At 41.5% G+C, this 20,126-nt stretch overlaps 1 protein-coding gene across 1 annotated transcript in view; it reads right to left on the bottom strand.

Moving 5' to 3' along the window:
- Nucleotides 1–20,126, bottom strand: part of LRRC2 (leucine rich repeat containing 2) — a 73,385-nt gene that overhangs the window by 25,998 nt on the left and 27,261 nt on the right. Inside the window, exons 4-5 of the mRNA XM_054032249.1 lie at nucleotides 16,760–16,916; nucleotides 5,640–5,776 (exon numbers count right to left, since the gene is read on the bottom strand). Coding sequence (XP_053888224.1) covers nucleotides 5,640–5,776; nucleotides 16,760–16,916 — 294 coding nt within the window. The remainder of the gene's footprint in view (nucleotides 1–5,639; nucleotides 5,777–16,759; nucleotides 16,917–20,126) is intronic.

Genomic DNA, 20,126 nt, shown 5'->3' with positions numbered 1-20,126 from the left:
TGCTACTTTTGTTTAAAATTCAAGTGAAAGGTAAAGGTCACTGGTATCACAATACAAAGGTATACAAGGATTAGTTCTCTAACAAGGCAGAGCTATTATTGGCAAATGACTTGCTCTGGGAGAGAATGCAATGTCTTTGAAGTGATGTTATATTAATTATAAGATTTTTGAATCACATGGTCAAGAACTACATCAACTAATGCAGACATTCCTTTGTCTAACTAAATAATCCTGTTTCCTAACACATTTGCATGTCCTTCTTTACTCTCTTGTCTTTTCAAAACATTTATAAGAACTCATGCAGTGCTAATACCTTTGTCTATCTCCTCCGATACCTAACACCTTTGCACCCACCCCCTTTCGATTTTCACACACTCCTGCTAATGTCTGGTATTAGATCTTATGCCAGTTTCACAAAGCAGCTGTTCCTTACCTTAGATTGACAGCATTTTGGCAAATGCTATGATAGTGTGAAACTTGGCATGAGTGTTAGCTGGATTTGCCATCCAAAAAGCTTTAATCTTTGCAAGCGAGTATGTGCATTGAACGAACAACCAAAGCAAGATAAAATTCTCTCAAACAGAAAGTCAGCAAGGCTAACCAACTGTACCTTTCTTAAACTGCAAAACATACTCTGTGAAATGCTGGTCCCATTGCAACAGATTTCAGTAGAAGCTGGATTTCACCTACAGTAGGCCTTTTGCCACTGACTTGCTACCTCCTCACTGAAGGAATAGCCAATGCACACAGTTTTGTGGTTCTGAATCTGTGCATGGACAAACCAAACTCAAATGATTTGGGCACTAATAAAGTTCATTTTTTACTTATGATCCAATACTTCACTCCTTACTCAGGCAAAACTTCTGTAACAAGATAAAGGTCTTTCATCTTGTAAACGGTGAATAGGCTAGTAACATGGCTGCTCAAGGAGAAAGTTAGGTGAAGTTAAGAGAAAAGGTGAGCCTTTTTCCTTTCTGGGTGATTAAAGTAAGGAGGCCTCTGGGAAACTGTTGACCAGTGTTTCCAGTTTATTTAAACCCATCTGTGCAGCAATAATGCAAAACAAGATTACCACCTGTTACACTGAGATTATGGCATGCCAAAAAGAAAACATGATCTCCCAGCCCTCTGAACTTTGGAGGCCGGATATTAAGTAATAAAATTAAAATACATATGCATACACATGAAAACACAGAGGCGCACACACACACACACACATGCTCACTCTGCAGAAGTGTTACACCTTATGTTAAAAATAAACAAACCACACTATGATTCCTTATGCTGCTTAGAGCTAAATTTACTAATTTTGATTAATTTATTCAAGGTGCTCAAGATATTATATCTATATATATATCTATACACACACATTCTTTTCACTCCCTCTCGTGATATTTTAGGATGCTCTTCTCTGACAAAACATTCATATGCTGGAGCAGGAGCAGATTCTCTACCCCATTTCACTCACTCTGCCTTGTTCAGGCTGCACAAAGGGATGTCAAAATAACCTGCTGGGATCCCCCCTAACAGCAGCATACACTATTCACTGCATAAGAAGTTCAGAACACCAGACGCACCCTCCATTAACCTTTTTGAAACTTGATTTTCCTGAACAGCAAATCCAAAGTAGCTACTTAATATTTCCTATCAGAGATGCTTGTTTTAAAGGCACATGGTAAAAATAACCCCTCCAACCTGCATTGTTTTCTGCCCCACTGTGTGTGTGTACAGAGCTGAGTTAAAATGACTTGAAATCTAGGGTCTGAAGTGCTGGGATTTCAAGTCATTGTCACTTGAATCCCAGAGCTTCAGACATTAGGATTCAAGCTGTTTCCACTCTGTTGTATATGCACACAAAAAGCATGTCTAGACTAGAATAAAAACATTTTTTTTAAAATTAGCTTTGTAGTGTTAGCTTGCTTTCACCTGAACCAGATAAGACATATTAAAATATAACTTGTGCTGTCTACATAAGACCTTTAAAATGTGTTCATTAAAATGTGTTAGCAAAATGTTGGGTGGTGGTGGTGTTTGTAAAGTAAATAAATAAACAAATCTTTCTTTCTAGTCCAGATACATCCAAATGTGAAGAGAACATGATTTTGGGGGGAAAGAAGACATCACAGGGCAGATCACCAGCTGGTATCAATTGTCACAGCTCCATAGAAGACAATGAATCTATGATACTTTGTGAGGACTTGCCCATTAGGGAGGATAGAGAAGGAGATACACATGAGCCTACCAACTCTAACTCACACAAAGCAGTCCTTATTGACGCTGGCGCCAGGTCTATGCTACAAACTTCTGTCAGCAGAGCTATGTCAGTCAGGGGTGTGAAGAGGTGTAATCCCTGACTGACACAGGGTGCCAAGTTACAGAAGCCCCTAATGTAGATACAGCTATACCAGCAAATCTGTCCTGTACCAAGCTCGCTAATTTCATTCATAGTGGCATCTGCACGCACACTAAAAGCGATTGGCCAGGATAGTATGCCGGTATTCCTTCACTAGTAAAGCGCTCCAAGCACAAGTTACCTGTGGGGAAAAAAGTATAAGCTCATGTAGTTAAGGTCTATATCATAATGCATTTGGAAAAGGGGGCAGAATTAAGTGTGTGTTAATTCTGGTATTTCCTAACTTTTGAGTTCTTTGAGTTTGCAACCATAATGTTCTTTTAACATAGACTTTTGGGGGGCTTTGAGAGGATTTTTTTGGTATGGAATAATGATATAAAAGTCCAGAATGATATCAATATTCACACGGCAGTTTATTTGACTACAAGCAGAGCTGTTCTGTGAAAAAAAGACTTAACTATATATGGTTTCTAAGGTATACTATACCATACACAAAGCAAAATGTAATGTAAAAGACCTAAGTCATCATGTATTGTTAATGGTCCTTATCATTAAAGGTGCTGCACATCTGCTAGCAGTTGAATCTTACACTGAAGTAAATGTGAGTTGCAGGTGCTCAGCACCTCTCAGTATTTGACCCCATAAAAAACTACAGAAAATTCCTGACATATAGCAGTTATCTGTTGACTTCATATATAGCTGATTTGCAAATTCTGGGGCCTATGCACATCCTTTGTCATTGTGGACGAAATGTTAAAAACAGGAGCAACTGGTGCACCTGCAAAAATGCATGAACACATATTGCAGTTCCAGAACACAGTGGGTGTGCCCACAGATTGGACAGCTGGTTGTCAAATGGGTGTTTGGGGGTGCAAGTGCATGAGTTGTACATGGAATTGCAGGTGGATCAGACTGAATGTGCACAATGCTTTTGCCACTATTATGTAGAAAGTGGTAGCGGGTTATGTGATACACACAACTGAATTTTTCCCCTCTAATTCAGTCAGTTTGTAATATTTTCTTTCTGTATCTGTTTAAAAATCCAGAATTCTCTCCTTATAAAATTCCTCAATAAATTGCTTTAAAAGCTCAAAAACTCCTATATATTCTACAGCTGTCATAAAGAAAATGGATAGAAAGAGAGTAGGGAGACTGATTACTGAAGATGTAATTCAGTCTCAGAGTTCTGATGATCTCATAAACTTTTTATGGTACTGTCAGAAACTCTTGACTGAATTACAGGCATGTTATCAATCTCCCTGAATCTATCATCATATATATTATCAGGTTCTCCCTGGCCATTATTCTATGTACAATACCAAGATAAAATTAGACTCTGATCATTTCTGCTGTGTTGAAGTTTGTCATTATTTCTCAAGCAAGTTTTACAGTGGAGAATATTACCTGCTTTCTTCAAGTTGCACATTTCTGTAACCTTCCAAGGAAGATTTTTTTTTAAGGATTTTGAAAGTCAAATAAAAGTTGAACTTTCCAAATGACAATCTATTAATAAAAAATATCTTTGTGGGTAATTTTTCTGTACACACACACACACACACACACACACACACACGCGCGCGCGCCATACCTCTAGTCATATTGGAGGTTGTTATGTTTCTCTTGTGAATCACTCATTTCACCGATTGGTAATTTTCAGAAGTAAATATGTTCATCTCTTTCAGGTATTATAAGCATTTCAAAATCTCTCTCTTTCTCTGTCTCTCTCAGGTTCCAAACACAATTCAAGTTATTTCAATAGTTTTCATTCATGAAGAAGCAATTATTGCCAGTTATCATTAGGGTGACCAGACAGCAAGTGTGAAAAACTGGGATGGAGATGGAGGGTAATAGGAACCTATATAAGACAAAGCCCCGGATATTGAGGCTGTCCCTATAAAAATTGGGACATCTGGTCACCCTAGTTACCATCTCTTGCCCATCTAACAATCAGATGTCAGACAGATATTACATTATCAAGGATAATGTTACTACTTTAAAAAACTGTGGTTTAAAATTTAAAATTTCCCAAGCAAATAGCCTATTTATCTGTATATCTGAATCAGACAGAGAAGATTTAAATCCCCGTATCCTACGTCCAAGTGAGTGCATTAACCACTCTCTCTCTCTCTCTGGCCCAATTAATATTTATGTAGCTAGATAAAGTGGAACATCTTCACTAGGAGACACTGAATGTAACCACCTCAGAATAGCCTGCAGCCTGGTGGTTAGAGCACTCACCTTGGTTGCGGGGGAGATCTGAGTTCAAGTCTGGAATGGGGATTCAAATTTAGATCCCCTACATCCCAGGCAGGTACCCTAACCACTACGATAAAGATTATAAAGACAGAGAGACAGGCACAATTGGGATTTGCTGGCTGGCCTGATACTATAACTTATGTCCATATGCAATGTTTGCTTGTGAGGTGAGGTTGTGAGAGACAGGCTTGTGTGCACCTCAGTTTCTCCCTACTACACAACTGAACACCTACTTTCCACCCAAACATCTGACCTACAACAGAACCAAGAAGTTTAAAAAATGTCAAGGTCTAGGGAAGTGATGGTGACATTGGCAAAATACAGGAAATTTCTAGATTAAAAATGAAATTAGCAACTTTATTTAATTTCACCATAGACATTTTGGACCAAATTGCTGCCTTAAATAGCAAACACCTGTTGAGTGTGTATGCAGTGAGTAGACAACCACACATCCAACATAAGGGATATACTGCTGTTGCAAGGCTGGGTGTCTCTCCATGGATCATCACAATGCAGTAAGTAGAGCTTACTGATCCTCAGAAGTAATGTAAGCACCTACATTTCTGCCAACCATTTTTTGCTGCTCATGGAAGCATACAGCATTATTTGCTTGGGACAGCACCGTGTTCCTTTAACAAACCATCACCCCATAGACATGGGGTTGCAACTTGGGGCATTACATGGATAAAGCTGACAACTCACACTTGTGTTTCATGGCAGGAAGCCTTCAGCAGCCTTCCCTTAGCCACCAACATTATGCAAAATCCCTTTTGGCCCCTTTCCCAGCCTTATGCACTAGAGCAAATGTGAGCAGGATTTAGCCATTTGTCAAGTGACATTCAGACGCTCTGTCCTGCTCTGTTCTGTCTGTTCTAAGATATTTTCAATGACATTGCTACTAAAACTGTATTGTTGAAGTATGAGATGGTGTGTGAAATCAGTTTGTAAGAATCTCTGTTTATGCTGCATGTGATGAAATATCTAACAGCCCAAATAAATCAGATACAAGAAATGCAGTTAGAGATCTTACTTCAAATGGGAGCTCTGTAAGTTCTATATTTCCAGCCAAATCCAGTTTTTCCAGATTCTCACAGTTTCCCAGTTCTGGAGGGATGCTCTTCAAATTATTAAAACTCACATTGAGTTCTTTCAGTTGTTTTAAACAACCTGTTAAAATAAAGAGCTAAAATCAGTAGGGCAGAAGCACAAAGGAATCAAAAATCTATTCAGGTTAGCAAAGGAACAGCCACCCTATGTGCCAGTTAGTTAAAAAAAAAAAGCCGAATTGCCGCCGAAGCCGCAGAACCAGCGGACCTCCCGCAGGCATGCCACCGAAGGCTGCCTCACTGCCACCCCCCAAGGCTTGCTGCCCCAGGCACGCACTTGGTGCGCTGGTGCCTGGAGCCGCCCCTGCTGAAGCCACTATGGGCCCAGTCCTTCAAGGTGTGGAATGCCCTCAACTCCCAATGAGTTCCGTGGGAGTTTAAAGGACTCAGCATCTCACCAAAGGTCTGATCATGCTTCTATTGGTATTAATGGCAAAACTCCTATTGACTTCAATAGGAACTGGCTCATGTGCCCTCATTTACTGCTAAAAAGGAATAAAGAGTTTGCCTTTTGGCTGGAGAGTGCTGTGACAATTGGCCTGGCCTTTATCATCATTGATTTCTCCTGCCACCAAACTTACTGGAGGACATCAAGAATTGCATCTGGCAAGTATCAAGCATTATACACTCTTTTGTGTAATCTTGGTGACTTTGGTGCTCATATCTGATATGAAAGACAAGGAGAATGTACAGTTATTACATTATTTGCTTTACTGAAAGCTATGCTCCTTGTCAGCTGGAGCTTAGGCACTGATGATATCTTAGGGCAGCGTTTCTCAAACTGGGGGCCCCGAGGGTACTCCAGAGGGTCCGCGGGCCCCACTGAGAAACTCCTCCCCCTCCCTCCCTCAACTCCTCTCCCTCCCAGCACACTGGGGAACAGGCTAACTACCTGCACTGACTCTGCACCGCTCCCGGAAGCGGCTAGTATCCCTGTGGCCCTTGGGTGAGGGGGGCAAGGAGTCTCCACGCATTGCCTCTGCCTCAAGAGCCAACTCTGCAGCTCCCATTGGCTGGGAACTGCAGCCAATGGGAGCTGTGGGGGCGCTGTCTGCGGGCAGAGGCAGTACGCGGAAACCCCCTGGCTCCCCTGCCTAGAAGCCGCTGCCAGAGGGATATGCCAGTTCCTTCTGGGAGCCGCCCAAGGAAAGCGCCGCCCAGCTGCAGCCCACACCCCTCACTCCTTCCTGCACCCAACCCCCCTGCCCCAGCCCAGTGCGCACACCCCACACCCAAAGTCCCTCCCAGAGCCCACATCCCGCACCCTCTCCTGCACCCCAACCTGTGGGGGGGGTGCGGGGTGCAGACTATGCGAGGGAGTTTGGGTGTGTGTGGGGGTACGGGCTCTGGGCTCGGGCAGCGGGGTTGGATGCAGGAGGGGGTGAGGGGTGCGGGCTCCGGCCAGGCAGTGCTTACCTGGGGTGGCTCCCAAAAGCAACCGGCACATCCTTCTGGCAGTGGCTCCTAGGCAGTGGGGCCAGGGGATTCCTGGCCAATGGGAGCTGCGGAGACGGTGCTGGGAGCAGGGGCAGTGCATGGAGCTCCCTTCCCCCATCCGGGCCGCAGAGACGTGCCTGCAGCTGGCCGCTTCCGAGAGTGGCATGGGGCCATGGCCTGAGCTCTGCTGTGCGGCCGGCTGAGAACCGCCTGTGGTAAGCACCTCCCGGCCGGAGTCTGAACCTCGCACCCACTCCTGCAATCCAACCCCCTGCCCCAGGTCAGAATCTCCTCCTGCACCAAACTCCCTCCCAGAGCCTGCACCCCTCACCCTCTCCTGCACCCCAACACTCTGCCTCAGCCTGCAGTCCCCTCCTGCGCCAAAACTAATATAACAACTGTTCTAAGGTAAGAAGTAGGTTATTTTGAATTAACTTAACTGCATTCTACATGTTTTAAGACTGAAATGTAACCACAGAATGACTTTATATTAATTAAAAGGCCAGTTTAGTATAGCATTAGTAGTCTCAATGCCACAATTGTGATCATTTTGTTTTAAACTAGGAAAAAGACTTGTATACAGCGGCCCCACAAAATCTAATAGCCCCAGGCCACAGGGGAGTTAATCTGCTCTGTAAGGGGAGCCTCTACAGATTGCAGGAAAGGATGCAATGGAGGCCTGCCTCCATGTCAGCCTGCCCTGGCCTACATTCTCCCCAGCTACCGAGCCCCATATCCACAGTGAACCCTCCCAGGGACAGGGCCTAGGATGGTTCTATGGAAATAGAAGCCCCCTCCCTTGTTCTGTGGCATCTGAGGCAGATTCACTGAGCTAAGAGGCATGACCTGGACTTTAGTTTTTATTTAAGTTCTTTTACTCAGGCAAAACTCCCATTGCCTTCGGTGAAGCTTTGCCTCACAAAGAACTGAGTAAGTATTTAAGCTCTATGCACATAAGAAATTATTGTTTTCCCTTTTTCCTCTTAAGTGGTGTTTCAGTTAAACTGGCAAGAGAAGAATTAGCCTTTAGACTACAATAGACATAGATTTGGCAGTGTAGTATTATTGCAAAAGATTCATTTGGCTGGTGCAAGAGGATAATAGCAGTAGTTAGGGTGTTAATGTGTGAACCGCTTATCCTATTTACAAGTGCATCAAAATATAATGTTAACCTATCGAGTGTAACATGATTTAGAGAAATGAAGGTATTATTTGTACTATTTAGCCTATCTTACATCAATTTATCACCTTGTTATAGCAAAAATAAATCATTGAGCTGTAGATGTGTGGAGGAAGAACACATCGAGTCTGATGGGAAAGATTTGTTTCAACATGGACCCAATTACTTCCTGGCTTTAAACAGGAGTAACTCCCATTGAAGTTAATAACAGTTGGAATCATTTAGACCAGAGGAGAATTTGGTTCCTGCCAGGAAATTTTTGCTAACATTTCTCGCCATCCCTACTACCATTTCTGCTCCGTTGGTGGATGGAGTGTTAACGTACACCAGGCTTCAGGGGACCATTAAGCCATTTGTTGTCTAACCCTGCTCAGGGTAGATCTTCAGAATGCAGCATTACCACTTGTGAAGCTGAACTGGTGATAGCAACAGTGAGAAATCTTAACAAAATTGTCCTACTGATTGAGCAGGATGAGGGGGACAAGCACTGCCGTATTTGTATTTCCTTCCCTCTAAAACCAGACCTTACGTATCAGGCCCAGCCACCCTTAAGATTGAGCAGCCTGAAATGCAGCCCTGTATGTAGTCCTATAGGGGTACTCCCCCTTTTTGGCTGCATGGAATGGATCAGGATTTGGCCCCACATGTGTCAGATGGTGCTCAAGCATAAATTCACAATTTAAAAAAACCCACAATAATAAACTTGCTGCTGGTACAGCTTTGTGGTTGACGTCTCTTTATGAGGCTAGTGCACTGAGTTTTCCATTCCATAAAAAATATAAATTAGAGCATTAAACAGCTAACATCTTCTTGTATTTTCCAAACAGAGGCAGTTAAAGCAGTAATGAAACCCATAGTTTCCCTGGCAATTTCATGTCTAAGAATATTTTATTTTTAATTAGAACCTGCTATGCCATCACAGTTGTTGCATACGATACCATTTATTCTCATTGTGATTTTTTAAACTCATTATTTAAAAAATTAAACCCAGTAATTAAACCCTATAACTTTTAATTTTTAATATGCAAAGCAGCACAATAGTGATTGCCAAGCCACTTGAAGAGGTAGACAAGCCTGCATTAGAGTTTCTAAGGGGATGGCTAAGTGAGTAAAAGCAGACAAAATTATAAAGTAGTTTTTATCACCTAAGGACAGTATTCTTCACCAATGTTCTTCCACCCATATAAGCCTACAGAAAACTGTAAAGCAGATGTCTGCATTGGTCCGAAATAGTCAAATTAGCTGGACACAAGAGCTTCTTTTGGTCCATTAAATGGTAAATTGTCTCTTTTCCTCATCCCCTCTGGTACACCAGTGATTCCGGCCTTGTTTCATTTCAAGGGGTATAAACTCTGTAGCTTACTGATGACAATTTAAATGTCAACATTGTTCATTATTTCACTGCTAATCAAAGCATCCCAGAAAAAGAGAGGGATTATAATTTTTTGAACTATCTACTTTGGCATCAGATTGTGGCATAACGAATAGGCTTCTGGGTTGTGGGTGGTGCTTCAGAAACTACTACCATTTTTTAAAATTATCATTATTATTATTTAACAATGTGGCCTTGGTTAGTGAAATTTTGTTCTTTGTCCAGTTTTTATGTATCCACATCTAAAATTTTGGATTTAATAAATCAGAAAGCCAGTATCAATCCTGTTTGCAATTGCACTATTTTTCATGGACAGATTGAGATATTATCTTTGGGATAGGGGATCTAGGGTCAGAGGGTTACGGATATGACAGTGAGTCAAAGAGAACCTAGAAGTCCCTCTCTAGTAGAATGTGTGGAAGGGGAAGATGAGGAAGTCCATGTAGGTTGGGAGGATGGAAACAGACTCCACCTGGGGAAAAAGAACTAGGAGTAAGAGACCATTTGTGAGGACTGAGGAGGAAGTTCAAGGAGTCAGAGAGGTGCAAGGAGTGGTGGGAAGAAATCTCTGTGGTGAGGAGAAGGAAGATGTGGGGTTTTAGTTTTATTTGTTTTGGAAGGAGGGAATTTGATGGATCAAGGCTCCATATAAACTTTATCTAACTATGATTTTTTTTTTCTGAACAGATAAATGGAATGCGAACTCTAATCTCTCTGTGGACCACCAAAACAGTTGCATTCTTCTGGGACAATGGAGATCACAAAGACCAATACAAAGTATATGGAAACCAGGGATAAAGCATTCTCAGTGGAAGGGATCTAGCTGTCAGATTAACATCTGGAGAAGGTTAGAGGAATCCAGAGTCTAATCACTTTTAAGAAATGCAGCAAATTCTTTCTATTTGATATAGCTTTTTTCTTCCCACCCCACCCAGATTTTCCTATTATTTAAAAGGAGAATAGAGCCGGATATGTCCACCAGGGGATTTTTTTTTTTTTTACCAGATTATTTTATCTGTAACGTTCTGAGATACTACAGTGATGGGAGGTCGCATAAAACCAAAAGATAAATCAATAGATACAGTTCTTTTTAGTAAAGAGAGGTTACATAAATGGGGCATGTGCATGTCAGAATTCACAGTGGGAGCTCTGATTTATACAATGCCACTATCTGAAGCCCTTGGAAGTAATTAAGCACATTTTTATTTATTTATTTTCATTGACCTTGGCAAAGTCCCTTGTTGTCTAGAAAGCAGAGGGGGGTTATTTGTTTGGTTTTTTACATTTTAGTGTATTATTCACCTTCTTGATATCTTAAGCTAATTAAAAGATAGATTAGACAGATAGATAAAATAGAATATAACACATATGTGGAGGAGACAGCCATGGGATAAATTATCTTATGGTAACCTCACACTTCCCCTCTGCCTATAAATCCATGTCTCCCAGTATTTATTACAATATCCCAAATCTTTGAGCAGCTGCAAACAACTGCCACTTTTTAAAAAGTCAACCTGCCAGAGAAATGTTTCCACCTTCCCCCAAATGGGAGTTTTTCTTCAAATGTTACCCTCCTCTGGACAATATTCAGTACTGAACATGTGAAAAAGTTAAGATCTACTATCCTGCAACCCCTCTGGACTATATAACATTGGAAAAGAGGGGTTGAGTTCCCAGCTTAATTCTGGAAGCTCACTGAGATAGCACACTGAGAATTTTAGGTATTATGAAATCAATTTTAAAATGTAATTCATTATTTTTTCCCCACTCAGAGTGTTATACAACTGGATCCATAGTACATGTCTATAAAACTCTAGTTTAGACAGAGCCATGTGGTCTCATCATTGAAGCTAACAGATGTCTTTCCATTGGCTTCAGTGGACTTTGGATCACGTTCATAGTGAATTCCAGTGGGGAGTTCCAGATGCAAAGATTACTTAAAAGCCAAAGCATTTGCAATCAAGAGGGAATATTGTAAAAAATTCTCTAAAGCTATTCCTGTAGCAGCATGTTTCATTCTGTTTATGCAAGGTACTGTCAATTATCATGAAGCTACAGAGTATAGAATATTCACCATGATTCACATGTTTTCTGGAGTTGCAACAGGAGCATAAAACAGCAAGCTTGAAGTTGCAGCATCAAGAAGGCTTAAATCCAACCTAATGAAGATACCTTGATACTTGCTAGAAGTTATTTTGCTACCATTTAATTTACTTTTTAAAATACCCCTGATTTAACAAGTTTCTATGTTCTTGTAATGCTACAGTTAATATTGCCAAACAGGATATTATCTATGCAAATACAGTACCCATGATTGCTCAACCTGAAATGGAAAAAAAACCCACCCTGATTTCTACAAGAGTGTGTGTGTGTGTGTGTGTGTGTGTGTGTGTGTGAGGGAGATGATAATTTGTGATTTACAAGTCTGTAATTCACATATCACCAACAGCATGATCAATTTAACTGCCACTTTAATGGAAGTTTTCACTTTTAAACTTACTACCAAGTGACGGAATGTTTGTCAAAGTAACAGAATAAACAACAGGGAATAATGTCATTGAGAGCTATTTTTAACAGCTCAATGGTGCAAGAAGTAGTTGTTTCCCTAAGAACAACTCCTACCAGGGGTCATCCATCAGCAGGGATTTAAGCCAGGACTTTCAATGCCAAAGCACAACTCTCCACCACATGAGCTGCAGGAGCAGCTTGACTAGGTGGTAGCAGACTAGCCATTAGAGCGGGATAAACACATTCAGGCCCTGCTTCAGCAAAGAGATTAAGAGCGTACGTACATCCCATTAAGTCAATGGGTGTTAAGATCATGCTTACGTGGTTTCCAAACTGATGTCTCAGCCAGCATGTTAATAGTCAAAGAAACTTTAAAAGCCAAGCTGACTTTTTAGACTAAAGTACATTTTCTAGATTAGACTTGAACTAACTGATTACATGTACAATCAAAAAAAAAAAAAAACCAAGCCTATATTGGAGAGAACATCAAGGTTTCACAGTTAAGTGCTCAAAATCAGGCAATCCCAAAGTTAAGGTTGAACACACTATCAACAATCCCATAAAGACACTCTAATTATATGACCACATAGTACTTTTCAAATAATGCAACACAATATCCTACAACTTTTATTTCAAAAACAAAATACAGCTTTGTGTATGGAAATTCTTGGGGGTTTGCTTTAAACAAAAAAATCTGTAAAGTGAAAATTTGGCTAGATATCCCCCAAAACCTCCATCCCATCTAGTTTATGAGGTCTTCAGTAGTGACCCTCTGCCAGCCTGGCTCACCTTAGGAAGTCAACTATCAAGGGCATCCTTCTGTTTATACCTGGCAATATGCACAGAGGTTATCATGGAAAGACTTGTGCTTAAAGTTTTCCACCTGCATAAAGCCTGAGTAATCAAGTTCTACACAGGTAGATTGCAAAGGTATTGGGGAAATGAAATCCACCTCCTTAGCTGGTATTCTAGTCTATATCTTGAAATAGCAGCAGCAGCCCATTCTCGTGAGCCACCTGATACAAAGGGACCCAAATACTCCCATTGACTTTAATGGGCTGTAGATCAGGCCCTTATGTCACAGAAAATTACACCACAAGATTTGGATAGCTGGGACCCACAGCCCATCCATTATCACGGCTTTCAAGACCAACTTATGCACAGTTGACCTGTAGACTTTTCCACTGCAGGTAAGGGTTGTGAAGACACCCTTCTTTGTCTGCTGTGCAGGCAATTCCTCTCAGCACAGGGCTTATGTGGTGTGGAGAACCTCACACTGGCATAGTAGGGCCCCAAACCTTCAAAACTCAACATTATGCAGTGAGACTACACAAAGCTAAGCACCATTGAAAAAACACAAAACAGAACTTAATTGGTAATTATAAACCCCACACAGTCCCTACACACAGGGCTGAATTTCACCCATAGAGCAGAGAAACTCCAGCTGCTATTCATAGATTCAAAGGCCAGAAGGGATCATTGTGATCATCTGGACTGGCCTCCTGTATAACACAGGTCATAGACCTTCCCCAAAATAATTCTTTCAGTGGGAGATGCATGAAAATTATCATAGGTAAAATTTAGTCCAATGAATGTATGGATATTTTTAAAAAAAGATAAGTGATTGGTAGCAAACAAATCTGAAACTTTTTATCCTCATTTACCGAGCTAGGTCTTGAATGGCTTCAAAATCATCCTTCTGTAGAGAACAGGTCATGCCAGTAATACCTAGTTTTATGTCTTTATTCCTTGAAACAAATGTTATTATTTTGTTAATCAGCTTTGATTGGCAGGACTGACTCCTTTCTTAATATCCAGTATCACCAGAGACTGAAGAAACTGTAATGGCCTTTACCTGCTTCAAATGGTCAAGCAGTGGTAATTTTTTAATATGGCACACAATAGTCTAGGCAGTCCTGTCTTTAGTTAATTTAAGACAACTCTGGTTAGCCATTTTTTTCATATTACCTCACATAGAATCTAATTTTGGAATCATGTTTCCCCCCATTCCCTACTGCCGCATTGTGGAATGTTTCCGCCAATTACGCCCACTGGCCTATGTCAGTTCTAAGGTTAAAGAACAGATAAAATAGCCAGACTGTGAGTGTTTATTTTATGTTCATAATCTCCTCGTTATGTCTTGTTTACAATTTGTTACACTATTTAGCCACCGGAATGCCCCTATAAAATATTTTTTTATCTCAGTGGGCAATTATCTGTATAAAATACAACGTAAGTAAACAAATAAATCAAAAGTATCACTGTTAATCTACCATCTGGGAAAGCCAAATGTGGCAGTGAACTCCAAGTACCAAGTCTCTAACTAAAAGAAATAGAAATAAAAGCTAAGGCCAGGTCTACACTAAAAAGTTATGTTGACACAGCTACATTGCTCAGAGGTGTGAAAAATCCACACCCCTGAGCAAAATGACTATGCCAACCTAACTCCCAGTGTAGACAGTGCTAGGTCAATAGAAGAATTCTTGGGGAAACGGATTAACTCCCTTGACGGGAGAACCCCTCACATCACTGTATTGAATGTCTTGAATGAATGAATGAATGAATGAATGAATGAAGCGCTACAGCAGCTCCGCTGCAGTGTTTCCAGAAAAGTTATTGCGTAAGATTCTGGGATAGTTGAAAAGAGGGCGGTTTCATTTTTTAAGTCTTTTTTCTTTTTCATATCTTTACTTGAATGAATATACTGGCATTGTATATAGATATATATACTGACACCCCAGTTGGGTCATCTGCAGGGCATGGACCTGGGACTTCTCGATCTCAAAGCAAGAATCTCTACTGCCAAAAGAGTAGGTAGCAATAGCAGACTCAAATCTCTCTGCCTGGCTTAGGCACTAGAGTAGGGCAATAGCCCTATTGTGTTAGTGTGGTTTACAGCTGCACAGAGGGTTTTTTCTACTTTGGTAGTACAAATTCCAGCAATATTCCTCATTTTAAGTATAACAAAGCTCTCTCAAACTGGTAGAATCTTTCAAAACAAAATACAAATTTGAGAGACCACTGTAAACCACTAAAAGGCCAAATAGTATGAGCATTTGTTTAAATTTAAATAATAAAAGCCAGACTATATAAGAGTTAAGAATTAAATTCTGTCTTTAGCAAAACCTCTGGTTGCCTGGATTGGAAACAGCCCTTTTTTTAAGACCCCTTCACTACTGAGGTGAAATGGATGGATTAAAAGAAGGCATTTTATCCAAAATTATATGTTGTGGGTTTCCCCATTGCTAGTATATGAATTTTTATTTATTTATTTTAATTTGTGTGTGTGTGTGTGTGCGCGCGCACACGTGCTTTAACTTGTGTGTTTCAGGTTGGTGTTCTGTGATGTTGTTCTCATTGTTGATAATCTAACAATGGGCCATAAAATGCTGTCCATTCTTAAGTATAGGGTTACCATATTTTAAGTGTCCAAAAAGAGGACACTCCACGGGCCCCGGTCCCGCCCCAACTCCGCCCCTTCCCCGCCCTTCCCGGCCCCGCCCCAACTCCACCCCCTCCCCTGTATGCTTCGCCCCCCCCGCTCCTCCCCCTCCCCTGCTTCCTGCGAACATTTGATTCGCGGGAAGCCTGAAGCAGCAGGCAAGCTGGGGTGGGGGGCACGGCCCAGTTCAGCCCCACCGGCCGAGCGGCTCCCTCCGGCGGTTGGCCGGCCCAGGCCAAGAGGCTCTGGCCCCGGCGTCTCCTGCCCGGCTTGGCTCAGGTCCTGGGGCGCCGGCCCCCGGCTGAGCACCGCCGGCCCCCGACCCCGGCCCCACACTGCCGGCTCCAGCCCCCAGCCCCGGGCCAAGCACCGCCGCACCCTGCTGAGCACCGCCCAGCCCCCGACCCCAGCCCCGTACCGCCGGCTCCAGCCCCCGGCCCCCGGCCGAGCACCGCCCGGCCCCGGCCCCCAGCTCCGCACCGCCGGCCACAGCCGAGCACCGCCCGGCCCGGCACCACCAGCCCCCGGCCGAGCACCGCCCGGCCCCGGCCCCGGCCCCGGCCCCCGGCTCCGCACCGCCGGCCGAGCACTGCCGGTCCCCAGCTCCACACCACCGGCCCCAGCCCCGGCCCCCGGCCGAGAACTGCCAGGCCCAGCGGCTCCAGCCCCCGGTCGAGCACCGCCAGTCTCTCCCTCTTTTCCCGGACATGTCCGACTTTTTGGGATTTCCCCCCGGATGGGGATTTGAGGCCCAAAAAGCCAGACATGTCCGGGAAAATCCGGACGTATGGTAACCCTACTTAAGTAGAACTTAAAAACAAACAATGGCACCATAGAAACCAAAGTCACTGCCTAACAATAGGTGAGTGTCATTTTCTCTTATATTTTGGCCAGGTTTGACTGCAAAATATCATTCATGATTCAGTACATATAAAGTATCTGAAAAACAGTAAACATCAAGGCATAACTACTTGCTGAAAACGGTAGAGACAATAGGCTTTGGGACTGGGTTGGTCTATATTTACTCGTAGCTTCATGCCAATTGACCACCATGTGTTTGCACATTTAACCATAAAATTAAATAGCTAAATCCAAATCAACATACCAATTTCAACTGGAAGATGTGTGATCTGGTTATTTGATAACTCCAATACTTTCAGCTCTTGAAACAGGGCAATGTAGGCTGGAATGGTTTGTATCTGTGTTTTGTAGATATGCCATTCTTTTAGATGTGTCTGTTCTTTCAATGAATCTGGAAATTCCTGTAATGAAATAAGATTACATAAATCAAGAGTATTTGGCTAGTGTTTTATTTTTCCATATTTCTGAATTAAAGCCAGGCTAACATCTATCCTCTTAATTTCCCTTTGGTTGTCTTGGGGTAGGATGGTACTTTGCTAACATCCCTTCCAGGAGTTTGCCTTCAAGGAGGAGCATTGCCACTGCTCACTGCTACCTAAATTGGTTTACAACAGTCAGCCTGGACTGTGGGTCCTGTCCAGCCAGTGATCGTTTTCAACCATCCTATCCAGGTACCAAAGTGTATTTGGTAAATAGGGCTGCAGTGCATAGTGCACATCATTTACAATTTATTGCAACAGGATGGTAAATATTGTCTTTGCAAAGCAGTTATAATCAAAGGTGTTGAAAAGATTTCAAAGGAGTGCAGACAGATCACCATCTAAAGCCACTGGGTCTTTTAGTATACACATATATTTTGCCTTTTAGTATACACACACAACTCCCAGTGACTTCAATTAGACTTCTCTATGCAGAAAACTGATGGCAAAATTAGGCTCACTTGTTGGAATTCAACAGGACCTTCTTATGGAAGGCTTAAGTGCTACCATAACCAGCAAGGCACGGAGTGTGACACAAACCAAGGACTTCCCCACAAGTAGGGAAGGCCAAGACTCACCCAGGATACAGGACTGACCAAAGTCACTATGAGAAGTCAGTGAAGGTGATGACCTTAGACTGGGGAAGGAGGGGAAGGAGAGTTATTTCTGCATATGTTGATGGTTATTTACTGTGAATGTTGCCTAAATAAGGCTGTGGGTATTCTCAACAAACCCACTGTATTAATATTCAATTTGTCTTGGAGAAAGGGCAAAAGCAGTGGACTTATTCCCAAAGCATCTCACTAAGACTTTATTCACAAACAACAGAAAAAGAATGGATGCATTTCAGCAGGGTCTACATGGACCAATTAATGTACAACACATTAGTTTGCTTTAGTAATCACACCTATATAGAGTGCATTACCTCTATATAGAGTGCATTACCTCTATATAGGCAAACCGTTATTTACACAATTAGGCATCTAATGTTAGGAACCCAGATTTGACAACTTTGGCCTCACTAAACTGTAGAATTAATAAAGTTTGCATTCCTATATGCCTCCAAATTTAAGCATAGCAAGTTGCTCCCTTACTTTTCACTATAAAAATATTTAATATTCTCATGCTAGTTTGGATGTTGGGTTTCTTCAGTCTTGAACTCAAATAAGTTTAGTCATAGAGGCCACAAATTAAGCAAATCATATAAGTAGATGCTTATCTATCAGCACATGAGTAATCTCATGCTCATTTAGCAAAACACATGCTTAAGTCTTATTGATTTCAGCATGTGCTTAAGTGTTTTGTCGAATCAGGTCCAGAATAGTCTGGTCCTTTGAAATCTGCCTTTTAGCATTTATCAATGTTTCCAAATTTGTCTCCTGCTGAGAAGGAATATAGGGTATGTCTACACTGCCATTAAAAACCTGTGGCTGGACTATGCTGACTCAGGCTTGCAGGTGTCAGGCTAAGGGGCTATGTAATTGTAGTGTAGACTTTTGGGCTCAGGCTACAGTTTGGGCTCTAGGACCCTGCGAGGGGGAAGGTCAGAGTTTGGGCACCAGCCTGAGCTCCAACATCTACACCACAATTAAAGAGCCCTGCAGCCAGAGTCAGCTGGCACAGGCCAGCTGTGGGTCTCTAATTGCTATGTAGACATACCCACTGAGACTGAAGAGTGCAAACTCTTTTTAACTTGGTCATATAGCGACATAGCAACACTGGGTCAAATTTTCAGAAGTGTCTAAGTGCCTGGGAAGTCTAAATCCCATTTTCAAAAAGTGACCTGGGCACTTAGGAGCCCAAGTCCCATTGACTTTCACTTTCTGAAATAGGACTCCTAAATCACTTAAGTGCTTTTGAAAATGTTATCCCCGGATCTTTCTTTTGGCTCCAGGAAGCATGGAAATAGTGTCTTTAAACAGCTCATTAATTAGAAACAATTTTTGCCTTGCCAATTTCTAGAATTATTTCAAATACTTGGGAAAGAATTTGCTACTGGGGTAATTTTCAAAACTCCATTCAGATTAACCCATGTGTTTCAGGCGTTTTGAATGATGGGGAGTGCAGGTTTTTTAAGCCTTTGAATTCATACTAAATTGTTTTAGTTAATTGGTTTTCAATTCTGACCAACTTTTCATGGTTTGAATTATGCAACAAATGCCCTAAACTTGGGTCAGATAGAAATCAGTTGATAAAGATGAAAATTAGGTAATTTTAGACCCTATTTTTGTAAAGTAGCATATCATCTAGCAATCTTACTGCTAGGTTTTATATCATTCTGCAGTGGTAACATCTGAAATAAATAATCTAGCTGAGGCGCCATTACCATCTCTGCAGCAGTAACTCTGCCTCATAAAATGAGTTTTAATAGTTTCCACCTTTACTCCCTTTAAATCTTTGTGTGTGGGTTTTGTTTTGTTCTTTTAGAATTTTACATTACAAAGGCAACTTTAACTGCGAAGGCCACAATTTTAACTTGTTTTTAAGATCAGGAACCTCAGTTTTTCTTTAGATTTGTTAGTTTCCCCAAAAATATTAATACGGTGACATATTTTAATAGGTTCCTCTTAATTAAGCACCAGTAATAGTGCTACTTATGTACAGCTAAATCATTCCTCTTAACTTGATTAGCAGTACATTGAAACAGACATTCAAATGCTGACCACTGGGATTTTTTTAAAGAATAATTTAATGCTAGTTCTAATTCCATGACTTCATATATATATAAATCTGCAGACATTGAGTCTGTATGTAATTCTTTTTTTTTTTCCCTTCTCTTTTTGATATGGATTATTTCATTTTTGGCTTTATTTGCCAAGGAAGTATATATCATATTTTGACCCATTTTATATATTTGTCAGTTTATGGTAGTTAAAAAATAAAATGCCTGAATTGCCTTAAGGCTGGTAATGAGCAATCTTTCTAAATTCTTGTGGAAGATTACCCCACCCTTTCCTTCCCCCCGACCCTTCCAAATGTGCAGTACTTATTTTTACATCTATTATAAATAAATAAATCATAAAGGTTCAAACTATGACTGCTTTCTTTCATCTCATTCTTGATTTTCCCCACCATTACGGGCTAAACTGAGACTTAACTTGAAGCTTCAACCTATGGGGTAACACATACTTG

This window comes from Malaclemys terrapin, chromosome 6, assembly GCF_027887155.1.
Source record: "Malaclemys terrapin pileata isolate rMalTer1 chromosome 6, rMalTer1.hap1, whole genome shotgun sequence".
In the NCBI taxonomy this organism is placed as follows: domain Eukaryota; kingdom Metazoa; phylum Chordata; order Testudines; family Emydidae; genus Malaclemys; species Malaclemys terrapin.
This window is presented reverse-complemented; position numbering and strand designations above follow the sequence as displayed.